General features: G+C 46.8%; 1 protein-coding gene across 1 annotated transcript; it reads left to right on the top strand.

The window, feature by feature from the left end:
• The first annotated feature begins 18246 nt into the window (after positions 1 to 18246).
• On the top strand, positions 18247 to 19703 carry LOC137838345 (uncharacterized). Its single transcript, XM_068647590.1, has 2 exons — positions 18247 to 18796; positions 18901 to 19703. The coding sequence occupies exons 1-2, from the start codon at positions 18247 to 18249 to the stop codon at positions 19701 to 19703; spliced, it is 1353 nt and encodes a 450-aa protein (XP_068503691.1).
• The last annotated feature ends 250 nt before the right edge of the window (positions 19704 to 19953 follow it).

Raw genomic sequence — 19953 nt, 5'->3', positions numbered from 1 at the left:
ACTTTGTCGCCTGGGTTCACATCCGGCGACTACGACACAAACCTGGTGACCGCCGGTTTAGATCTGCTAGAGATCGAAGCACGCCAACTTAACGATTGGCGACTACACGAGCTCCCCAACTTCCTTCCCTTCTGTCAGCCAGGTGTTCCGTTCAACACGCCTATATTATCGTTTGCTGCCACGTCATCATTTCCGACTACCTGGGCGGTACACAAGCCCCCAGTCTTAAGCGAAGACTTGTCCAGCGAAAAGACTAGAGGTCACATCACTGTCGATCTACGTGGCGCTGGCACGGAATTCCAAACGTTCGTACCCTCTGCTTTTCTGACGCTCCACCAAACCCCTTTTTCCAATCGCTCGACACGTGGCTTCTTCAACGGTCATCTTCAGCTGTCGTTTGCGCTTCCGAAAACGTTCGAAAAACCCTTAAACCCTTTCATTTCCACTGTTTCATCATCTTTCTACATTCTCAAACGCTCTAAGTTTTCTCTGCGAACCCACGAAGCTTCTCAACTCTCTCAATCTCCAACTCCCTTCAACGCTCATCCGATCATCAAAAGGTACCCCTTTTACTTCTTCTGTTGATGTTTGCTGCATTTTAACCGATTCGCATCATCCATTATCTGTCTGGTGCATACGTTGTGGGTTGTTTTCTCCTTTTCTTCCCTCTCGTAACTTAGGGCTTCGTCTTCCATTACGTTCGTCCCAACGAACTTCCGTTCGTTCATTCTCCTTTCTTCGTCCTCAATCGAGTCGTTCTCTGTAACCTTTGTTCGTCCTTTTCCTTTTTCCTTTGCAGTTCCTGTGATGGCTCATACAAAGTCCACCGCGAACCCCCCTTCATCGTCGCGAAACCCTCCACCCCAGGCGCGCAGGGTTGCTCCTGGGGCAAATCCTCTACCAGCGCGTGACCCAACACGAGCATCTGGCGCTCCTTCTTCCCGGGCTGAGAGGCCTGCAACTTTTCATGCCAACCCTGCTCAGGCAACTCCGCCAGTCGCCGGAGGTGCCTCCCTACCTCCAAAAGACTACAAGGAACTCTACCCTTGGGCCACCTCAGCTTTGTTGAAAGAAACCTCTTCCATAAACACGGAGTTGGGCGTGCACCGACTAAGGAAAGGGGACCAATCCGAGCTCTCATTCCATAAGGAGCACGACAGCAAAATGGTCGTGCTGCCTTGCTTCCCGGGTGAACCGATCTGCGCCGACGATAAAGCGAATAACGGCGAGCTATTCTGCTTCATCTACGCGACGTTCTTCAAGAAGGTGAAGCTCAGACTTCCCTTCACTCGCTTCGAGAGAGAGCTGTTAACCGAGCTCGATATCGCCCCCGCCCAGCTTCATCCCAACAGCTGGGGGTTCGTAAGGGCGTTCCAAATTATGTGCGCACACTTGGGACAACCAGCTTTGGTTGACGTTTTCCTCTTCCTCTTCGAAGCTAGGAATCCAGGAGACCGCCTCTGGATTAGCCTGAATGGGATTGCTGGGAGGTCAATCCTCTCAATCTTCTAGCAATCTTACAAAGATTGGAAGGGAAAATTCGTGAAGGTGTGCGCCAACGACCAAGATCCCTCCCTGCTCGACGGCTTCCCCTTGTATTGGGTACACAAGGGGAACAAAGACGCTAAAGAGAGCTTTAGGAGGCCCAGAAGTCCCGACACCATGGGCGAGCTAGACAAAGATCTCTGCCTTTTCTGGAAGAATGTAGCAGCCGCCAACATCACCTTCCCCACCTCCTCAATAATCTCCTTCGAGTTCCTCGAGGGCCAACTTGAAGCTCATATAGGTTAGCCCTTACCTCGACACCTAGGTTTTCGTTTTGTGTTGGGACTGATTTCGCATTTCTGTCATCTATCATTGGGCGTCCTGTTTGTTGCGTACTGGTCTTGGTTTTTAATTCATGTGCCACTTGTTTGCATTATTCGTGCATATACTCGTATATTTTGCCTTTGTTTTTGTACTTACCCATCCATTTTTACCCTGTGCAGACCTCATGTTGGGCAAAGGCAAACTAGCTGAACTGAGGGCGACCGCCTGAACCCATAAGTTGGCGACGGGTTCCCAAACCGTGCCCAACTCGGTGGTGGAGATCGCCGCTGCTCAGGGCAGATCTCCTCCTCAAGGTCCAACTCCTCCAGAGACACTGCCCGCCCCCCAACGAAAAAAGCTTGTCTTGAGGAAGCCAAAGAGGAAAACCCCTCAAGTGGTACAAGAGGATGAGGATGACGAGGCGACTGAGGACGACCTCGTCACCAAAAGAACAAGGGTGGCACCCTCTTCACCACCCTCTCTCCCAACACCAACACCGCCCTCTCCCCCAGCTCCAACACCGCCAGTCCAAGCAACACCCCTGGCGGTCGCGCTCCCGGTGGTTGAAGGCAGCGAGCCTAACTTCATAGAGAACCCTCCAAGCACCTCCACGCCTTTTGTATCTGCTGGAGAGGGTCCTCCTTCAACCACCTCTATTGCTGGGGCCGCACCAGGTGGAGATGAAGGTGCCCACAACTCGCCAATACTTATAACCGAATCTCCCACTTCACCACCACGCCAAGAAGCCCCCCTTGCTCTACAAACTCAAGAGGGTGGTGGTGAAAGTCAGCACCAGGTTCCTCCAGCACCTCCACCAGCAACAACTGCAAGCCTCCCCCCCTCCATCGAAGAGGTCTAGGGGCCCTTCACAGCTAAACTAAAGATGATGGCAGAGGACCTCCCCTCAATCATAACGAAGGTTGTGAAGAACTCGAACAAGAGGCTTCAGGACGAGATCTCAGCGCTCCAGGAGGAGAATCGCCTGATAAGGATTGAGGCAGAAAAACTGTCTTGCAACCTGATGATGTGAATGTAACTTCAAGAATACATGATTCTTTGACATTCTTAGGAGCAACTTGAGCTGCTCATAAATGGCACCTTACTTTAGAATTGGATCAATGTTCTAATTCAAGAACTCACCAAGACTTAGCACCAATCAAAACTCATATGGAAGTCCATATATTGTCAAATGGAATCAAACACAAGGAATGAAGAACAAGAAATGAAAAGCTGGACAGAATTGAAATGCTAAGCTACTGAACCGAATAGAATCAAAGAAACAAAGCTGGAAATACAACTTTAAAACGGTGCAAATGAAAGGAAAGACTAGGAAACTAAAAACTACCGAATGAAAATTGAATAAAAGGAAGAAGAACACTTATAGAAGAAGCTTGTTGGACTTTGAGAATTGGAGAAGCCATTCACGCTACTTGGTTCCTTGTTCCAAGATAAGTGATGGAGTGCCGCCACTTGAAGCTCACCATTGCTCACAAGATAAGGCAAAGGAAGAAGAAGACCCAAGACTCACAATTTCTCTCCAAATTTGAGTATAGTCTCTCTACTATAAAATTCCAATCTGAATTTTACAAAGGCAAGCACCGTATTTATAGCCTAAGAGGTGCTGAAAATGCAAGCTAAATGACACCTAAATGTAATGAAATTCGGCGCCAGTCTAGACAATGAAGGAAGTGTGACTTTCCTTCCTAGTTTGGCACCTCCTAATCTCCTATCCACACTCCCCTTAGACTACCTTACTACTTAGACCTCTTTATTACATCGACACCCCTATTCTACAAAAGAAATAAGAAGAGCCATCTTATTATACTCTTGTCCCAAAGCTCTTGCCATGCTCCTAGTAATTCGTTGAGCTTGGACCCCTTGTTGGGCTTGGACCCCTTGATGGGTTTGGGCTTCATGGGCTTGAGCATCCTCTACTTGGTTTCCATCATACTCCCCGGGTTGGAGAGAATTCGTCCACGAATTTGGGAAACCTGCAGCAAAAGGAGTGAGATCAGTAACATTGAAAGAATTACTACCAAGATAAGTAAAGGGCATATCTAACTCATAGGCATTATCATTAATTCTCTTGATGACTTGGAAAGGGCCATCACCACGAGGCATAAGTTTGGACTTCCTTAGAGAAGGAAATCTATCCTTTCTCAAATGAAGCCAAACCCAATCACCGGGCTCAAAGATTAATGCCTTTCTCCTTTGGTTGGCAGTGTCAGCATACTTACCAACTTTCTTCTCAATTTGTAACTTGATGCGGTTATGCAAATCTTTAATAAAAGATGCCTTTTCAAAACCGTCTTTGCATAGAACCTCATCAAGTACAGGAATGGGAAGAAGATCTAGAGGTGTGAGGGGATTAAACCCATAAACAACCTCAAAAGGAGAATGGTTAGTGGTGGAATTCACTACTCTATTATAGGCAAATTCAACATGAGGTAGTAAATCCTCCCAAGCCCTTGGATTCCCGGAAATAAAGCATCTCAATAATTGACCCAAAGTTCTATTAACCACTTCGGTTTGACCATCAGTTTCGGGGTGGTAGGTAGTAGTAAACAGAAGTTTGGTGCCAAGTTTCCCCCAAAAGTGACTTAAGAACTTAGAATCCCTATCAGATACTATACTTCTAGGAAGTCCATGCAAACGAACAACTTCCTTGAAGAAGAGATTTGCAATATGGCATGCATCATCCACTTTGTGGCATGGAATAAAATGAGCCATTTTAGAAAAACGGTCCACTACCACAAAGATGGAATCCTTACCTTTCGATGTCTTGGGTAGTCCTAAGATAAAATCCATAGAAATATCAACCCAAGGCATTGTAGGGATAGGAAGAGGGGTATATAAACCATGGGGTTGGACCTTAGATTTAGCCTTCCTACATGCTATACATCTATCACAGAAGGTATGTACGGATTTGCGCATGTGAGGCCAAAAGAAATGTTCATGCAATGTTTCTAAGGTCTTAGCTACCCCAAAATGTCCCATAAGCCCACCCTCATGAGCCTCTTTAACCAGAGATTGTCTAATGGAACCTTGGGGAACACAAAGTCTTTTTCCTTTAAAAAGAAAACCATTATGTAAGAAAAAGTCTTTGTGACCTCCCTTGGAACACTCTTGATAGATTAGAGAGAAATCTAAGTCATCATGATAAAGTTCCTTTATATGATCAAAACCTAAATATTGAACATTTAAAACATTTAACAAGGTATATCTTCGTGAAAGAGCATCGGCCACCACATTAATTTTACCTTGTTTATGTTTAATCACATAAGGAAATTGCTCAATAAACTCCACCCACTTAGCATGTCTCTTATTAAGCTTGCTTTGGCTTTTCAAATATTTAAGGGACTCATGATCACTATGAATCACAAATTCCTTTGGAAAAAGATAATGTTGCCAATTTTGCAAAGTTCTAACAAGAGCATAAAGTTCTTTATCATAAGTGGAGTAATTGAGATGACTCCCTTTGAGTTTCTCACTAAAATAAGCGATGGGGTGTCCTTCTTGAAGGAGGACGGCCCCAATGATGATGGCAGAAATCGATCACTCAAGGCTGGAGGACGCCATGAGCGCTGAGCTAAGGGGCGCACGCAAGGAGGCCTCCGATCTGCGCCAGAAACTGCACCTCCTAGCTCAAGAGAAAATTGAGCTGGAGAGTAAGCTGGTACCCTACAGGCTCAAGGTGGCCAACTTGGAGGCATCAATAAAAGTAGATGTGGCCAAGGTGGAAAACCTTGAAAAAAGGTCAGCTGATCGGGAGGTCCTCCTCAGAAAGGTCGAGAAGGAGAGGGACGACACCATGGCTGAGCTCGCCAAGGCTCGAGAGGAAAACAAGAAAACTGCTGCAGAGCTGGCCCAGGCGCGGGACGAAGGCAAAAAGGTTGCTGAAGACCTTGCTCAAGCTCGCGGGGAAACTGAAGAACTGAAGAAACGAGCTGACGAGCTGAAGCAACAAACCGAAGAGCTTGAGCAAAGCTCCGCCCAAGTCCTTGCCGCCGGGTTCGACGCCGCCCTGGAGCAAATCGCTTGCCAGTACCCCGAGCTCGACCTCTCCATGGTGTCGATCTGCAACGAAGTGGTGGATGGGAAGATCGTGCCTTCTGAAGATTAATCGCTTCCCTTCATCACTTGTTTTCTGAGACTTAGCGCTTATTTCTGTTTGTACGATCTTTACTTGTAATTTTTTCTTCTTATGTATTTGAACTAATACTGCTTCTATTATAACTTCTTCCGCTTTTGAACCTCGTCTTTCTGTTTACTTCGCATTCTTTAACCTTCATCTGCTTTCTCCCTCGCTGTATGGTTGATCAACTTATCTTGTAGAACTCGCTTTAAACAAACTAACTTAGCGATTCCTCGGGCTTAACCGTTTACTCACTGCTTTAAACTCGAGCAAACTATCAATCTTATATCAATTCATCAACTGTTAACTCAAAGTAAAAACTTGAGCAACTTATTAACCTTCAAGCGATGACATTTAACGTAACTTGTAAACTTAAGGCAATAAACTACTTACTAGGCAGCAGGTTTTAACTTAAACTGGTATCACAATACAATTTACCTGATCTGCCCGGCAAGGTAAGCCTTTACTCCTGTCATCGCCTGGAATTCTTCTGATCGCCCTAGGGTTCTGGCGATGTAAGCTTTCTTTGCCTTCATAACTTGGCTATTGTTCCCTCATCTGGGGGGTAGAGGCGCCTTTCGGATCCTTCTCTACCTCCCTGAGTTTCAGACCAATAAGCCGGATAGCGAGGTGTTCTCTTTGAACCTACCTTAGCTGTCCTTTAACTTCTTTCACCCTTCACGCCATACCTGAACTCGTTCAAGACGAGAAGGATTTTATCTGCCTTCACACTGCCTACAAGCGTGGAAGTCTTCTTTGGTCTTACTAAGCCAATATTGATGTTTCACTTAAAGGGGGAAAGGCGTTTCCTTCCTTTTGAGTTTAGGGTTTAGGGTTTAGGGTGACTTTTCAGTTCATTTTGCCTGAACTCACTCTGAGGTGAGAAGGACTTTTTCTCGCCTGAACTCGCTCGACGGCGAGAAGGACTTTATCTTGCCTGAACTCGCTCGAGGCGAGAAGGACTTTATTTGGCCTGAACTCGCTCGACGGCGAGAAGGACTTTATCTGGTGCCTCAACTTGCCCAGGGTGTACATCTCCTCCCCTCTGGATGCACTGAGGACCTTTTCTCTTTCTCGCCTGCGCTCGCTCGACGGCGAGGAGGTCTTTATCTTGCCTGAACTCGCTCGACGGCGAGAAGGACTTTATCTGTGGCCTCAACTTGCCCAGGGTGTACATCTCCTCCCCCCTTGGATGCACTGAGGACTTTTCCTCTTTCTCGCCTGCGCTCGCTTGACGGCGAGGAGGTCTTTATCTCTTTCTCGCCTGCACTCGCTCGAGGGCGAGGAGGTCTTTTCTTTTCTCGCCTCCAAACGCACGAGAGTGCTGGGGTCTTTAGTCATTGCTGGTGCCTCCGATCGCCAAAAGACGATGAGGACTTTAAAACTTTAACTGATGCCGCCAATCGCCGAAAAGCGATGGGGACTTTAAACTTTTCTTTAGAAAGCATGCAGCATAACCTTAAACTTGCCTTGAATCACGTATGAGTGATAAGGTCTTTTTCTAAAACTCTCGAAACAACAAGCATGCAATCTTAGAAACTTTAAACTCTGAAAACTCTTTTTTATTGGGTGGCCTCATAAAAACCCTCCTTAGGGAAAAAAGAGTGCCCCCTTCAAACTATTTTAACAGAAAGCTTGCAAATCTTTTCATGTTCGTTTTTACTTACAAAGCTTTAACTGTAATATAACTTGAGGTGTGTGGCGTTCCAAGTGCGAGGAATCGCCCCTCCTTCCAATGTCTCTAGGCGGTAGGCGCCGTTCCCGAGCGCCTCGGTTATTCTGAACGGTCCTGTCCACTTAGGCGATAACTTGTTTTCCATCTCGTACTAGTGGGCCTTCCTCATCAGCAGGTCGCCTTCTCTAAACTGCCTTGGCATCACCTTCGAGTTATATCTTCGTTCAATCCTCCTTTTCACTGCCTCGGCTTTTACTCTCGCCTCCTCCTTGACCTCATCCAGCAAATCCAGATTCAACCTTCTTTCTTCATTCGAGTCTTCCGCTACAAAGTTCTGGAATCTCGGCGAGCTTTCCTGGATTTCCACTGGAATCATTGCATCACATCCATAGACCAAGCTAAACGGGGTCTCGTGGGTTCCTGACTGCTCGGTGGTGTGGTACGCCCAAACTATGCGGGGTACCTCCTCAGCCCACGATCCCTTGGCTTTCTCTAGCCTTCTCTTCAAGCCTCTTAGCAACACCCGATTGGCGGACTCTACTTGGCCATTTGTCTGAGGATGCTCGACGGATGCAAACACCTGCTGAATTCCCACCTCTTCGCACAACTTCTTCAGTAGGTGACTTGCAAACTGAGTCTCGTTGTCTGACACCAGGCGCTTAGGTACACCAAACCGGCACACGATGTTCTTCCATACAAAGCTCTCGATCTTGTGTGCGGTGATCTGGGCTACTGGTTCTGCTTCGATCCACATGGTGAAGTATTCAATCACCACCACCAAGTACTTCATCTGCCTGATCGCCAATGTGAAAGGTCCCAGAATGTCAATTCCCCACGTATGAAACGGCCAAGGGCTGTAAATCGACTTTAACTCTTCTGGAGGCACTTTGTGCCAATCGGCGTTCTGCTGACATTGCTTGCAACACTGTGCATACTTCTTGCAGTCCTCCCTCATTGTTGGCCAGTAGTAACCTACACGGAGAGTCCTTGCAGCCAGAGCTCGACCCCCGACGTGACTTCCACATATCCTTTCATGGAGCTCGACCATGATTCTTGTACATTTTTCTCCGTGCACACATTCCAGGAGTGGGTGTGTGAACCCAAATCTGTACAACTCGCCATCAATCATTGTGAACTTGCTGGAATTCTTCTTTATCTTCCTAGTCTCCGTCGGATCCAGCGGGAGAAGGCCATCTGCCAGGCAACGCTGATACTGGGTTATCCACGTGTCTGGCTCGTGCGTGGCACAGACTTGCGTCATGTTCACCCTCTCCCCCCGACATGCTCTTATTCTCGGCGATCTCAAGGTCTCCTGAGTCAAGGACCTGTGACTCCTCGCCGCTTTCTCCGTCGAATTGCTTATCTGAAGAACCAGGTGGTCTGCCACAAATGCTCTAGGCGTCTTCAGAGTTTCTTGGATCACTGTCCTCTGCCTACCCCCCTTGCCCGAACTGGCGAGCTTAGCTAGCAAGTCTCCTCGGGCATTCTGCTCTCTGGGCACATGCACCACTTCAAATGAGACAAAGGAACTCTTCAACTCCTGCACATACTCCAAGTAAGCCGTCATTTGTGGATCCTTGGCCTGAAACTCGCCTGTTACTTATCCCGTGACTAATAACGAGTCACTCTTAGCCATCAGCACCCTAGCTCCCATCTCCTTGGCCAGCACGATTCCGGCGATCAACGCCTCATACTCTGCTTGATTGTTGTTGGCTTTGAAGGCAAACCTCAGGGATTGTTCTATCAGCACGTCGTTGGGCCCTTCTAGAATGACTCCAGCACCGCTACCCTGCTGGTTCGACGATCCGTCCACCGAGAGCACCCAACGAAAATTATCCCCTTCAACTCGTGCTGCTTCTAACGAGAGCTCGACCACAAAATCAGCGAAAATCTGCCACTTGATCGGACCTCGGGGCTCATACTTGATGTCGAACTCCGACAGCTCCACCGCCCACTTCACCATCCTCCCAGCTACATCAGGCTTCTTCAGGACTTTCTGGATGGGCAAGTCGGTCATCACCAGCACTGTAAAGCTGTGAAAATAGTGGCGCAACCTCCTCGCCGAAAATACTACAGCCAGTGCAGCTTTTTCCAAGGCCTGATACCTCACCTCCGGGCCTTGCAACACCTTGCTGACGAAATAAATAGGCTTCTGAGCCTGGTCTTGATCTTGGGCGAGCATCGCACTCACCGCCCTCTCAGTCACAACAAAATACAACCTGAGAGGGGTTCCTACCAAGGGTTTGCACAAAACCGGCGGGCTCGCCAAGTACTCTTTAAGCTTTACGAAGGCTTCTTCACACTTCTTCGACCAGACAAACTTGTTGTTTCGCCTTAAACACTGGAAGTACGGATGGCCTTTCTCTCCGCTAGCCGATACGAAACGAGACAGGGCGGCCATCCGACCTGTAAGTTGCTGCACCTCCTTCACGGTAGCCGGGCTCCTCATTGCCAATATGGCAGCACACTTATCAGGATTTGCCTCTATTCCTCTCTCATTTAAGAGGAATCCCAAGAACTTCCCTGCCTCCACGCCAAAAATGCATTTCTCGGGGTTCAGCTTTAATTTGAACTTGGCGATTGTGGTGAACAACTCCTCCAGATCCGCAACGTGCTTGCTCTTTTCAGGCGAGGTCACGACCATATCATCTACGTACGCTTGCACATTCCTTCCCAGCATTGGTGCAAGTACCTTATCCATCAATCTTTGGTACGTGGGCCCCGCATTCTTCAGCCCAAAGGGCATCACCTTGTAACAGTAGCACGACCTCTCAATCATGAAGGCGGTTTTCTCTTCATCCATGGGATGCATCTTCATCTGATTATACCCCGAGAAGGCGTCCAGAAAGCTCAGCAACTTGCACCCTGTTGCACTGTCGACCAGGGCATCTATGCTTGGCAAAGGGTACGAATCCTTTGGGCAAGCCTTGTTCAGGTCAGTGAAGTCGACGCACATGCACCACTTCCCATTGCTTTTCTTCACCAGCACGACATTGGCAACCACTCAGGGTACTGGACTTCCCTGATCGCCTGTCTCCTCTCCTCATTGAACTTCCTTCTTTTCTGCCGCACTGGTCTGACCTGGTTGTCCATTGCTAGATGGTGGCACAAGATGTCGGGGTCTATCCCCGGCATGTCTGAAGCAGACCATGCAAAAGCATCCAGATGCCGTCCTATCACCTTGGCGATCTGGTCTTGGAGCTCAGCCTCCAAAGATCTTCCCAGCTTGAAGACCTTTCCCCCGATCTCCCTTTCGAGCCACTCCTCGACGGGTTTGGGTCTGGCTTCCCTGGCGATCACCGCCCTGGCGATTCCCAGTTCCCTCGCTTCCTCTGGGTGGTTCCTCGCCTCTTCCTCCCGTCCCCCGCTCTCTCCCTCAACCTCAGCTTCCGTCATGGTGACATCGCCTCCGGCGGCCACTTCCATCGCCGCATCAACAACTTGCCATTCTGTTGGCCTGGGCTTCACACCGGGAGGCGGCGTCGTTGTGATGTAACTTACTGACCTCTTATTCTTGAGGCTATTCTCATAGCATTTCTTCGCTTCCTTCTGGTCAGATTTGATGGTGATCACCACCCCCTCCATCGATGGTAATTTAACCTTCACGTGCCTGGTTGAGGGCACAGCTCCTATTCTGTTGAGGGTCGGTCTCCCCAACAAAATATTATAGGCTGAGGGAGCATTCACGACGAGGTACTTGATTTTCTCCGTCCTCGAGGCCACCTCATTCGTGAATGTCGTTCTTAGCTCGATGTACCCCCTGACCTCCACCTGATCGCCAGCAAACCCATACAAGCACCCTCCATAGGGTCTCAGCTGGTCAAGGGGCAGTTGCAGCTGTGTGAAAGTCGACCAGAACATTACATCCGCCGAGCTTCCTTGGTCCACCAGTACCCGGTGGACCTTCCTTCCCGCTGTGACAAGCGAGATAATTATGGGATCGTTGTCGTGAGGCACAACGTCCCTGAGATCTTCTTTTGTGAACGTGATGTCCACATCTGGCGAGTGGTCCTCGAACATGTCCACCGTCATCACAGACCTTGCGTATTTCTTCCTCTGTGACGCAGTGCATCCACCACCCGAGAATCCTCCAGCGATGGTGTGGATCTCGCCATGAGTGGGCATCTCGTGCTGCTGAATCTCGCCACTCGCCGGCTGGGAGCTCGACGCACCTCCCGTCCTCCTGTCCAGCAGGTAATCATTCAAGAAACCGCTCTTGAACAGGTCGTCGAGCTGGTATCCCAGGGCCAAACACGAATCGGTGTGACCAAAACTCTGGTGGAACTCACACCAGGCGTCCGGTTTTGGTCCTAACACCTTGTCGCCCACTTTCTCAGGCGCCTTAAGCCTGGCTGCTATATTGGGAATGGCGATCAGATCCGCCAACCCCATGACAAACTTGTGCTTTGGTGGGCGATTGTACTCCCTAGGGCGCCCTGGGCCCCTTCCCTTGTTTTTTCTTGGATCATAAGGATGGCGAGTCCTTTGATCCCTCTTGGCCGCCGCCGTCTCCAGCACCCTCTGTGGCTGGATCCTGGTCTAAGCATGTGGCCTAGCAGGGGCCACGCTTCCTCTCTTCTCGGCGACTTCGCTCTCGTCGGCGATGTGGGCCACCGCAAGTCGCCTAACCTCAGCAAACGTGGCGGGGTGAGCCCTAATCAGCGCCTCGCAGAAAGGTCTCGGCAGCACGCCCTTTTTGAAGGCGTATACCAGCATCTCCTCGTCTTTAGCAGGCGAGTGGACCATCTGTGCTCCAAAACGATTCAAGTAGTCCCTGAGGGACTCTCCCCGGTACTGCCTTATGTCGAACAGGTCATAAGACACCCTAGGTGGTGCCTTGTTCACAATGTACTGCTCGACGAAAAGCTTCGAAAACTGCTGGAAATTGGTTATGTGACCTGTAGGCAAGCTCACAAACCATTCCAGCGCTGTTCCCTGGAGCGTGCTCACAAACATTTTGCAATATACAGCATCCGAGCCTCCTGACAGCATCATCTGCGTGTGGAACGTGGTGAGATGTGCCTCAGGGTCCTCCACGCCGGTGAAAGAAGCCTTCACAGGTACCACGCTCGCAGGGATAGGCGTGTCCGTGATCGCCTGAGCAAACGGCATAGGGAAAACGCGAGGTGGCGACGACGGCGCGACCTCTTCAACGACTGGGCGTCCTCTCTGCTCCTGAAGAGCTTGACGCAACTCCTCAGTCACTTTGCTGAGCTCTTCATTCCTGGCCTGAGAGGCGACCAGGTCCTCATGCATCTTCGCCTGCTCTATGCGCGAGGCCTCCACATTCGCCTGCAGCGCACGCATGATCTCCATCATCTGCGCCATGGTCATGGCGCCTTCTGCAGCAACTGGCACAACGGGAATTGAACGGTTGCTTCTCATTTTTCTCATGAAAACTCAGCGAAACGAAATTCAACGAACAAAACCTTCTCCAGCAAACGATCGATCCAGCAATCAATCGGTCAGAAACTTTCAAACTCCCACGGGCTTCCGAAAACGCAGCTGCGACAGCACGCCGATAGATTCGGACGTCGAAACCTTCACAGAAACTTGCAACTTCAACACGAAACTACCGCTTCTCCAGCAAGCTCCCGATTCACTAACCAGAAACGCAATCGAACGGAAAAAGCACCGAACAACCGATTGAAAACCGCGCAAACAGCAAGAAACTACAAGAATCCGATCGAAAGCTCGAACGAACAGTGGAAAACTTCACACTACTGATTAAAACCCAAACGAACGGCAGAAAACTCGAATTCACCGAACAAAACTCGAGCGAACGGTGGAAAACTCGAAATCACCGAACAAAAGCTTGAATGAACGGTGGAAAATGGTTGCACCAGCACACAACCACACAGAAACTACAGAAACCTCAAGAACTCACGCTGTGGATGGGGACAGGTTTTACACGGCCCCACGGTGGGCGCCTGATGATCCTGCCTGTTGACCAGAACGCAAGAGCCACGCCTCGTCAAAGGTATTCTTCCTCTGGATCGGCTTTGCACCACGCTAGCTTTCGTCCTTCACCTCGATTCACCTCAAGAACCTGCAAAAGACAGAGTGGCGCCGCTGCGGCCGATCGCGCTCCGACTCTTAAGTCAGTGACTGAACCACCAAAATACTAAGAGAAAAAACTAAGAACTCCAGGAACCGTGCAATGTTCTCTCTCAGCGTACTCAATTTCTCTCAAGCGTAAAGAAGTGTTCTAAACGCGCGTACCTTAGAAGTTCGTTAGAATCTCTTATATACCTGTGCACTTTCTCTCTCCTGACGGTTGCACATCTGAACACATGGCTTGCATCCAGCTGTACACGTGTCACCATCTGGAGCGTCCTCTGCTTGAGCGTCACTTCTTACTCTTCAGACTTATTCGACTAAGTTATCCATGCAAGGAGTAACTCGGTGTATAGCTGCCTTGGAGCGCGATCTCTTCTGTATGGCGAGTACGGGGTGTCACTATGGACACCTTCCCTATGGTCTCGCCGGCCGCCATCATGATCTGCTTCACTTGCTTCACCGTGCATGTCCTGGTAAGCTGTTCCCTGGCCTCAACCTCTGGCTAGCTAGGGAATGACCATCTGATAACTTCATCCTTCGCATTCGTGGCCTTCGAAAGCCTTGAACAAGCTTTCCTGATCTTTCGGCGATGTCCTCCTCTCGGCGATCTCTGATCACTTTGTCGCCTGGGTTCGCATCCGGCGACTACGACACAAACCTGGTGACCGTCGGTTTAGATCTGCTAGAGATCGAAGCACGCCAACTTAACGATTGGCGACTACACGAGCTCCCCAACTTCCTTCCCTTCTGTCAGCCAGGTGTTCCGTTCAACACGCCAATATTATCGCTTGCTGCCACGTCATCATTTCCGACTACCTGGGCGGTACAGGTATTGACTGAAACAAAAACAAGTTGTTAACCTTCTACATTTTGTATTATATTTTTGTTTTAACTGTCTAACATCTATTTTTTCTAATATAATTAAACATGAGCATATTTACCCGAATTTATATTACCAATATAATTAAAATAAATATATAAATAAATGCATAAAAACATTTGTTTAATAGTGTAAATACTTTCATGGCTAGAGAAATACTTTCTAAAATGATGACCTCAAAACACATACCAATCCTGAATTATGATTATGCAACATTTTTTTAGAATAAAAAGAAAAAATACAAATTAATTGAATACACTTGCAAACATTCATTAGATGAAGATAAATAGATTAATTTGATAAACTAAACCACATTCTTGCATATACTACTGTAAATACAAAAAGAAACCATCATAGGTTAAAGCACTAAACTCTTCAAATAAAAGTGTACAAGTATCTAAACTCATGAAGCATGAGGATAAATCTCTTAAGATCTTCTATCTTCTCAAAAAATTATTATAAGGATGAGTAGATATGTTAAAGCAGAATTTCATGGAAAGTAAATATTTTGCATTCTGCATAATATATTCTGCAAATTTAAACTCAAATAACGAACCCTGTAATTGTGAATACAACAGGTTTTGAGATGTATCGAAAGACAGTTAGGAACAGGAAATAGATATGACAAAACTGCTTTTTCTTCTTCGCTTTCAGAAACTGAATAATCTCTGCCTGTTAAAAATAATTATAAAACTATATTAATCCTAATGTTTAAAGAAAAGATAAAACAAAGATTCATACTTAAAAAGCTTAAATCAATAAATCTCACTAATTCTAATGACTACAGTTTGAAGCTTTGGACAATGCATGAGTACTTCCAAGACCAAAAGCCATTGATGATAAACAACAATCGGGTCCACACAAATTGAACTAAATTCTGAAGATCAAAAACCAGATCTTGTTGACACACCTGCAAGAGATACAAAATAATATTATCAAAACATCAGAAATCCAAATTTCTTCCTTAAAAATGGGAAGTAAATAAGAAACAAGTTTCACAAGTAATACCGTGTCTGTCATCAAAACTAGCACGTTCTTGACAATTTCGAATGGAACTAAATGTAAATCGACGTTAGCTCTAACTAACTTGGGCAATCTGTAGATCTTTTTCGCAGTATTAGCAATCCAATCCTTGACTATAAAAATATGAACTACCAATTCCTCGAGATTAGGAGTCCCAGAAAGAAACTGTTGAAGAATATCTTGATATTCAAAGAAACAAAGAGTGAAATGCAAGATTTTAAGCAAGGGAAAATCAATAAAAGGAATATTTTTCAGTTTTAGGTTAGTCAACTTGAGAACTACAAGAGTTTTGCAGTTAAACACAATAGAGGACACCACAAGAAACCAAGGCAGATTGAGGTCGAGATGATCAAGACTACCACTCCTTCTCATTGCAAGCTTAATCCATGTCTCGATTTCATTACAATTATATAAATTCATAAATCTAAGGCGTAATCTATAGAAGGGTTGGTCCTAATAAGTGCAAAAAGATGGGTAAGGGAAGTGGAAACGATTTCTCGTCGTTCTTCTTCTCTAACTTTTCGCATGGGCTTGGTGAGAAGGATATGATTAAGGTTTTCCAAAAATGGGCAAGGGTGAAGGACGTTTTTATCTCAAAATGATTAAACAAATGGGGGAAGAGGTTTGGTTTCGTGAGGTTTTTCGGTGTTAGAGATGAAAGGAGCCTGAGAGAGATCTGGACCAGATCTATATTGGAAGTAGGAAACTGTATGTAAACATTCCGAAATATAGTAGAAATCAGTTTGGTCCAAAAAAGGAGGAGAGGAGGGCGTCGTGGGAAATGCCAAGAGAACGTCAGGTGATAACAAGGAAGAGCGATACGAAGGAAGATGAGACCGTTAGGAAACATGGAGGCAAGGAGATTTGGGTGGAGAAGAGTGGAAAGAGGACTTATGCTGAAGCTATTTCATGTGGATACCAGGATGGGTGGAAAGGCGTGGCTTTTGAAACACAACACCTTTCTCTACCTTGGCTGAAAAGAAGTGTAGTAGGAACCCTTGAGGATGGCATGGATTTTGGCATGTTAGGAGAGGAGATTATGAAGGGAGGAATGTCAATGATAAGAGCGAGATCCTTAGTTGATAATCTTATCCTGATAACCCCAAAAGAGGGGGAGGTGATGGAGGTTATTTTGAAGAATAACAAAGAGTGGTTCGACGCTGTGTTTACAGATGTCAAACCATGGTCGTTGGATAGTGGTGCAAGTCATAAATCTGTCTGGGTGAAATGTTATGGGGTGCCACTACCGTTCTAGAATAAGGTTTGCTTTTCCAAAGTGGTCGGAGAGATTTCCAAGGCGGCTAAGCTAGTGTCCATCGACAACTCTACGTTAACATGGGAGGTCCTTGAATACGCAAGGCTGAAAGTCCGGGTTCAAAATCTTGGTAGTGTCAGGCTAGCGAGGAAAATGCGGATTAATAAACATATATGTAGTATTTTCATTGAAAAGGAGGTCAATGGATGTGAAGGACGAGGGTATAATGGCAATCCATATGTGGAAGACTCCATTGATAGTGTGTCCTCCATGGATACGTATGTAGATGATACCGACTTCTCTGAGGTGAATGGCAAGAAGAAGGGTAGTATGAGGTTCAAGGATGATCGCTGGCCAGAAGAGGGAGAAGGCAGAGAGAAGATTGGGGGAGACGATGAACAGTACCAGGGAAAGTCAAACTTCCGTTTTGAGGGGTCTATTTCGAAAAGTAAGGGCTATCAGGGCAAAGGTGGTATGTCTTACATGAATGGAGAAAGTATGGGTCAGGCGGCAAATGAAAATAATCTCTGTGTCAGTTTACCTGCCCCAGACTGTGTATGGACCAGCTATAGCAACCCTACTCTAGCTGACTTGGCTAAAGTGGTGGTTGAAATAGAATGTTTGAGTAACCAAAAGGATTTTTCTGAAGGCTTGGGCCGGGTATGCAGGAGCGAGGCCCAATTGAGTGGCGGTGGGCCCCGTGGATCAGCCCAAAAGAACATAAGGACTGAGGAGTTAGTGGTCCAGTCAATGTCTGAGGGTTCTGAGATAGGGGAATCACATAAGGAAGGAGATAACATGCAAACAACGCAGGTAGAGAGATTGGAAGTGAGAGATAGTTTAGAAGAATGGCAGACTAATAGCAAAAGGCTAAGTTCCAAAAAAGCAAATGAAATTCAAAACGATGCGAGTAGTGGGGAAAGGGGACTACAAATCTGCATCGAGAAGCAAGGAGGTAGCGAACATGATGAAGCTGCAGGTGCAATGGGTTCGGTGGAGCGGATTTCTAGCCTGGAAGACGGTGAAGCTGGAATCGCCGAGAGGAGCAAATCAAGCTCTCCACCCCGCCATCGTAAGAAGAAAGGGCTATCGGAATTGGGGGACTCTTGCCCTTTTCCGAGGCGGTCTGGAAGGATTAAAGCAAGAATGCCTCAAGCAAGGGCAATGGCTCACACTACAGACAAAATCTCATCATCCTCAATTTCTGACAAAAACATCTATATGTGTAATTCGCGATTAGATGAACCCGTTGATCAGGCGGGACCATCCAAGCTATGGGAAGTGGGAAAACAAGTCAGGATTAGGTGCCGCAAGGAAGAAGACGAGGTTGTAAGAGAGTATGGGAATATGGAAGTCAGAGATTCAGAGGTCGTTTCACACTCTGAGACGGGTAATAAAATCTTGTCTTAATGATTATTGTGAACTTAAATATTAGAGGTGTGGGGGGAAGTTCAAAAGCGAGGTATTTGAGACAAGTTATTGCTAGTGAAGGGGCGGAGTTTGTGTGTCTGCAAGAAACAAAGGCTAAGGAATTCTTGGAAGCAAGGTGTTATTCCCCGTGGGGGGATAACAAAGTAGGATGGGTTCATTATGAAGGCGTCAACGGTAGTGGCAGTCTGTTGTCCATGTGGCACGAAGAAGCGTTTAGCTATGCAAACCACGTCATGGGGAAGGGATTCATTGCAGTTTTCGGCAACCATGTTAAAACCAACACTAGCTGTGTAGTGATCAATGTTTATGCTGCTTGTTCCTTGAGTGAGAAGAAGACCCTTTGGGAGGATCTGTCTAACCTTAAAGCGGATTCACAAGAGTTGGTATGGTGCATGTGTGGTGATTTCAACGCCATCAGAAGCCGGAATGAGAGGAAAGGTATAAGGGAGAGGGCTAGTCAATCAGGTGAGATTACTGGTTTTAACAGTTTCATTGATACCAACTCTCTCTTCGAATTTCCTTTAGTAGGTAAGAAATTCACTTGGTTTAAGGCTAATGGATCGGCAAAGAGCAGATTAGACCGAGTTCTTGTTTCGGAAGCGTGGATGGAGATATGGCCTATGTGTAAACAGTATGTGCAGAGAATGGAAGTCTCGGACCACTGTGCAATAGTGGTAATGTGGAAAAGAATTGGGGGCCCAAACCTTTCCGATCCATCGATGCGTGGTTTATGGGAAAGGGGTTTAGTGAGATGGTCAAGAATAACTGGTCATCATACCCTGTGCAAAGGAATGCTTTCATAAACATCAAGGAGAAATTGAAGTCTTTGAAAGGTGATCTAAAAGTCTGGAATAGGGATGAGTTTGGTAACATCCAAACAAATAAGATGAGGATTCTGCAGGAATTGGAGGCCTTAGATTTCCATGATTGCATCAACGACCTTGGGGAAGATGATAGGCTGAAAAGGTATGAGTTGGTAGGTCGCTTGAAGGAAACTGAAAAGAAACTAGACTCCCTCATTTGTCAAAAAGCTAGAGCAAAATGGTTCAAGTATGGGGATACATGTACCAAGTTTTTTCACTCATCTTTGAGGTGGAGAAGACTCAGGAATGAGGTGAAAGGGGTTGAGGTGGGTGGTATCTGGTGCGAGGAACCTTGTACAGTGCGTCAAGAAGCCAAGAAACTTTTTGAAAACAGATTTACGGCTACGAAGGACTTTGGTGTTAGACTGGATATGGTTGATTTTAAGTCTCTATCCAGGGAGGACAATATTTCCCTTACAGCTGCTTTTTCCGAGAGAGAGATTAGAGATGTGGTGTGGCTATGTGATGGTTCAAAAAGCCCAAGGCCAGATGGTTTTAATATGAACTTTATCAAGAAAAGCTGGGGGGTTCTAAAAGAAGACATAGTGGCAGCGGTGGCTTTTTTTTCATGAAAATGGGCACATTCCAAAAGGTTGTAATGCCTCCTTCATAGCTCTTATACCCAAGGTAAAAGATCCGGTTAAGCTTGAGCAATACAAACCTATCTCCCTAGTAGGTGCAGTTTATAAGATTATTTCGAAAGTTTTGGCGGGAAGGATGAAGAAAGTCATAGGCTCGGTCATTGATGAATGCCAATCGGCTTTCTTAAAGAATAGAGGGATTCTGGACAGTGTGCTCTTGGCCAACGAAGTGGTAGAGGAT

Source organism: Phaseolus vulgaris, chromosome 4 (genome assembly GCF_000499845.2).
Source record: "Phaseolus vulgaris cultivar G19833 chromosome 4, P. vulgaris v2.0, whole genome shotgun sequence".
Classification (NCBI taxonomy): Eukaryota; Viridiplantae; Streptophyta; class Magnoliopsida; order Fabales; family Fabaceae; genus Phaseolus; species Phaseolus vulgaris.
Note: the sequence above shows the minus strand (reverse complement) of the source record. Positions and strands in the feature narration are given on the sequence as shown.

Bases quoted from the DNA above. Each gene is read 5' to 3' on its own strand.
- LOC137838345 (XM_068647590.1), top strand. From the start codon at position 18,247: ATGATTATTGTGAACTTAAATATTAGAGGTGTGGGGGGAAGTTCAAAA. The intron at 18,797-18,900 runs GTAAGAAATTCA...ATGTGTAAACAG, and splicing joins CTTCGAATTTCCTTTAGTAG to TATGTGCAGAGAATGGAAGT.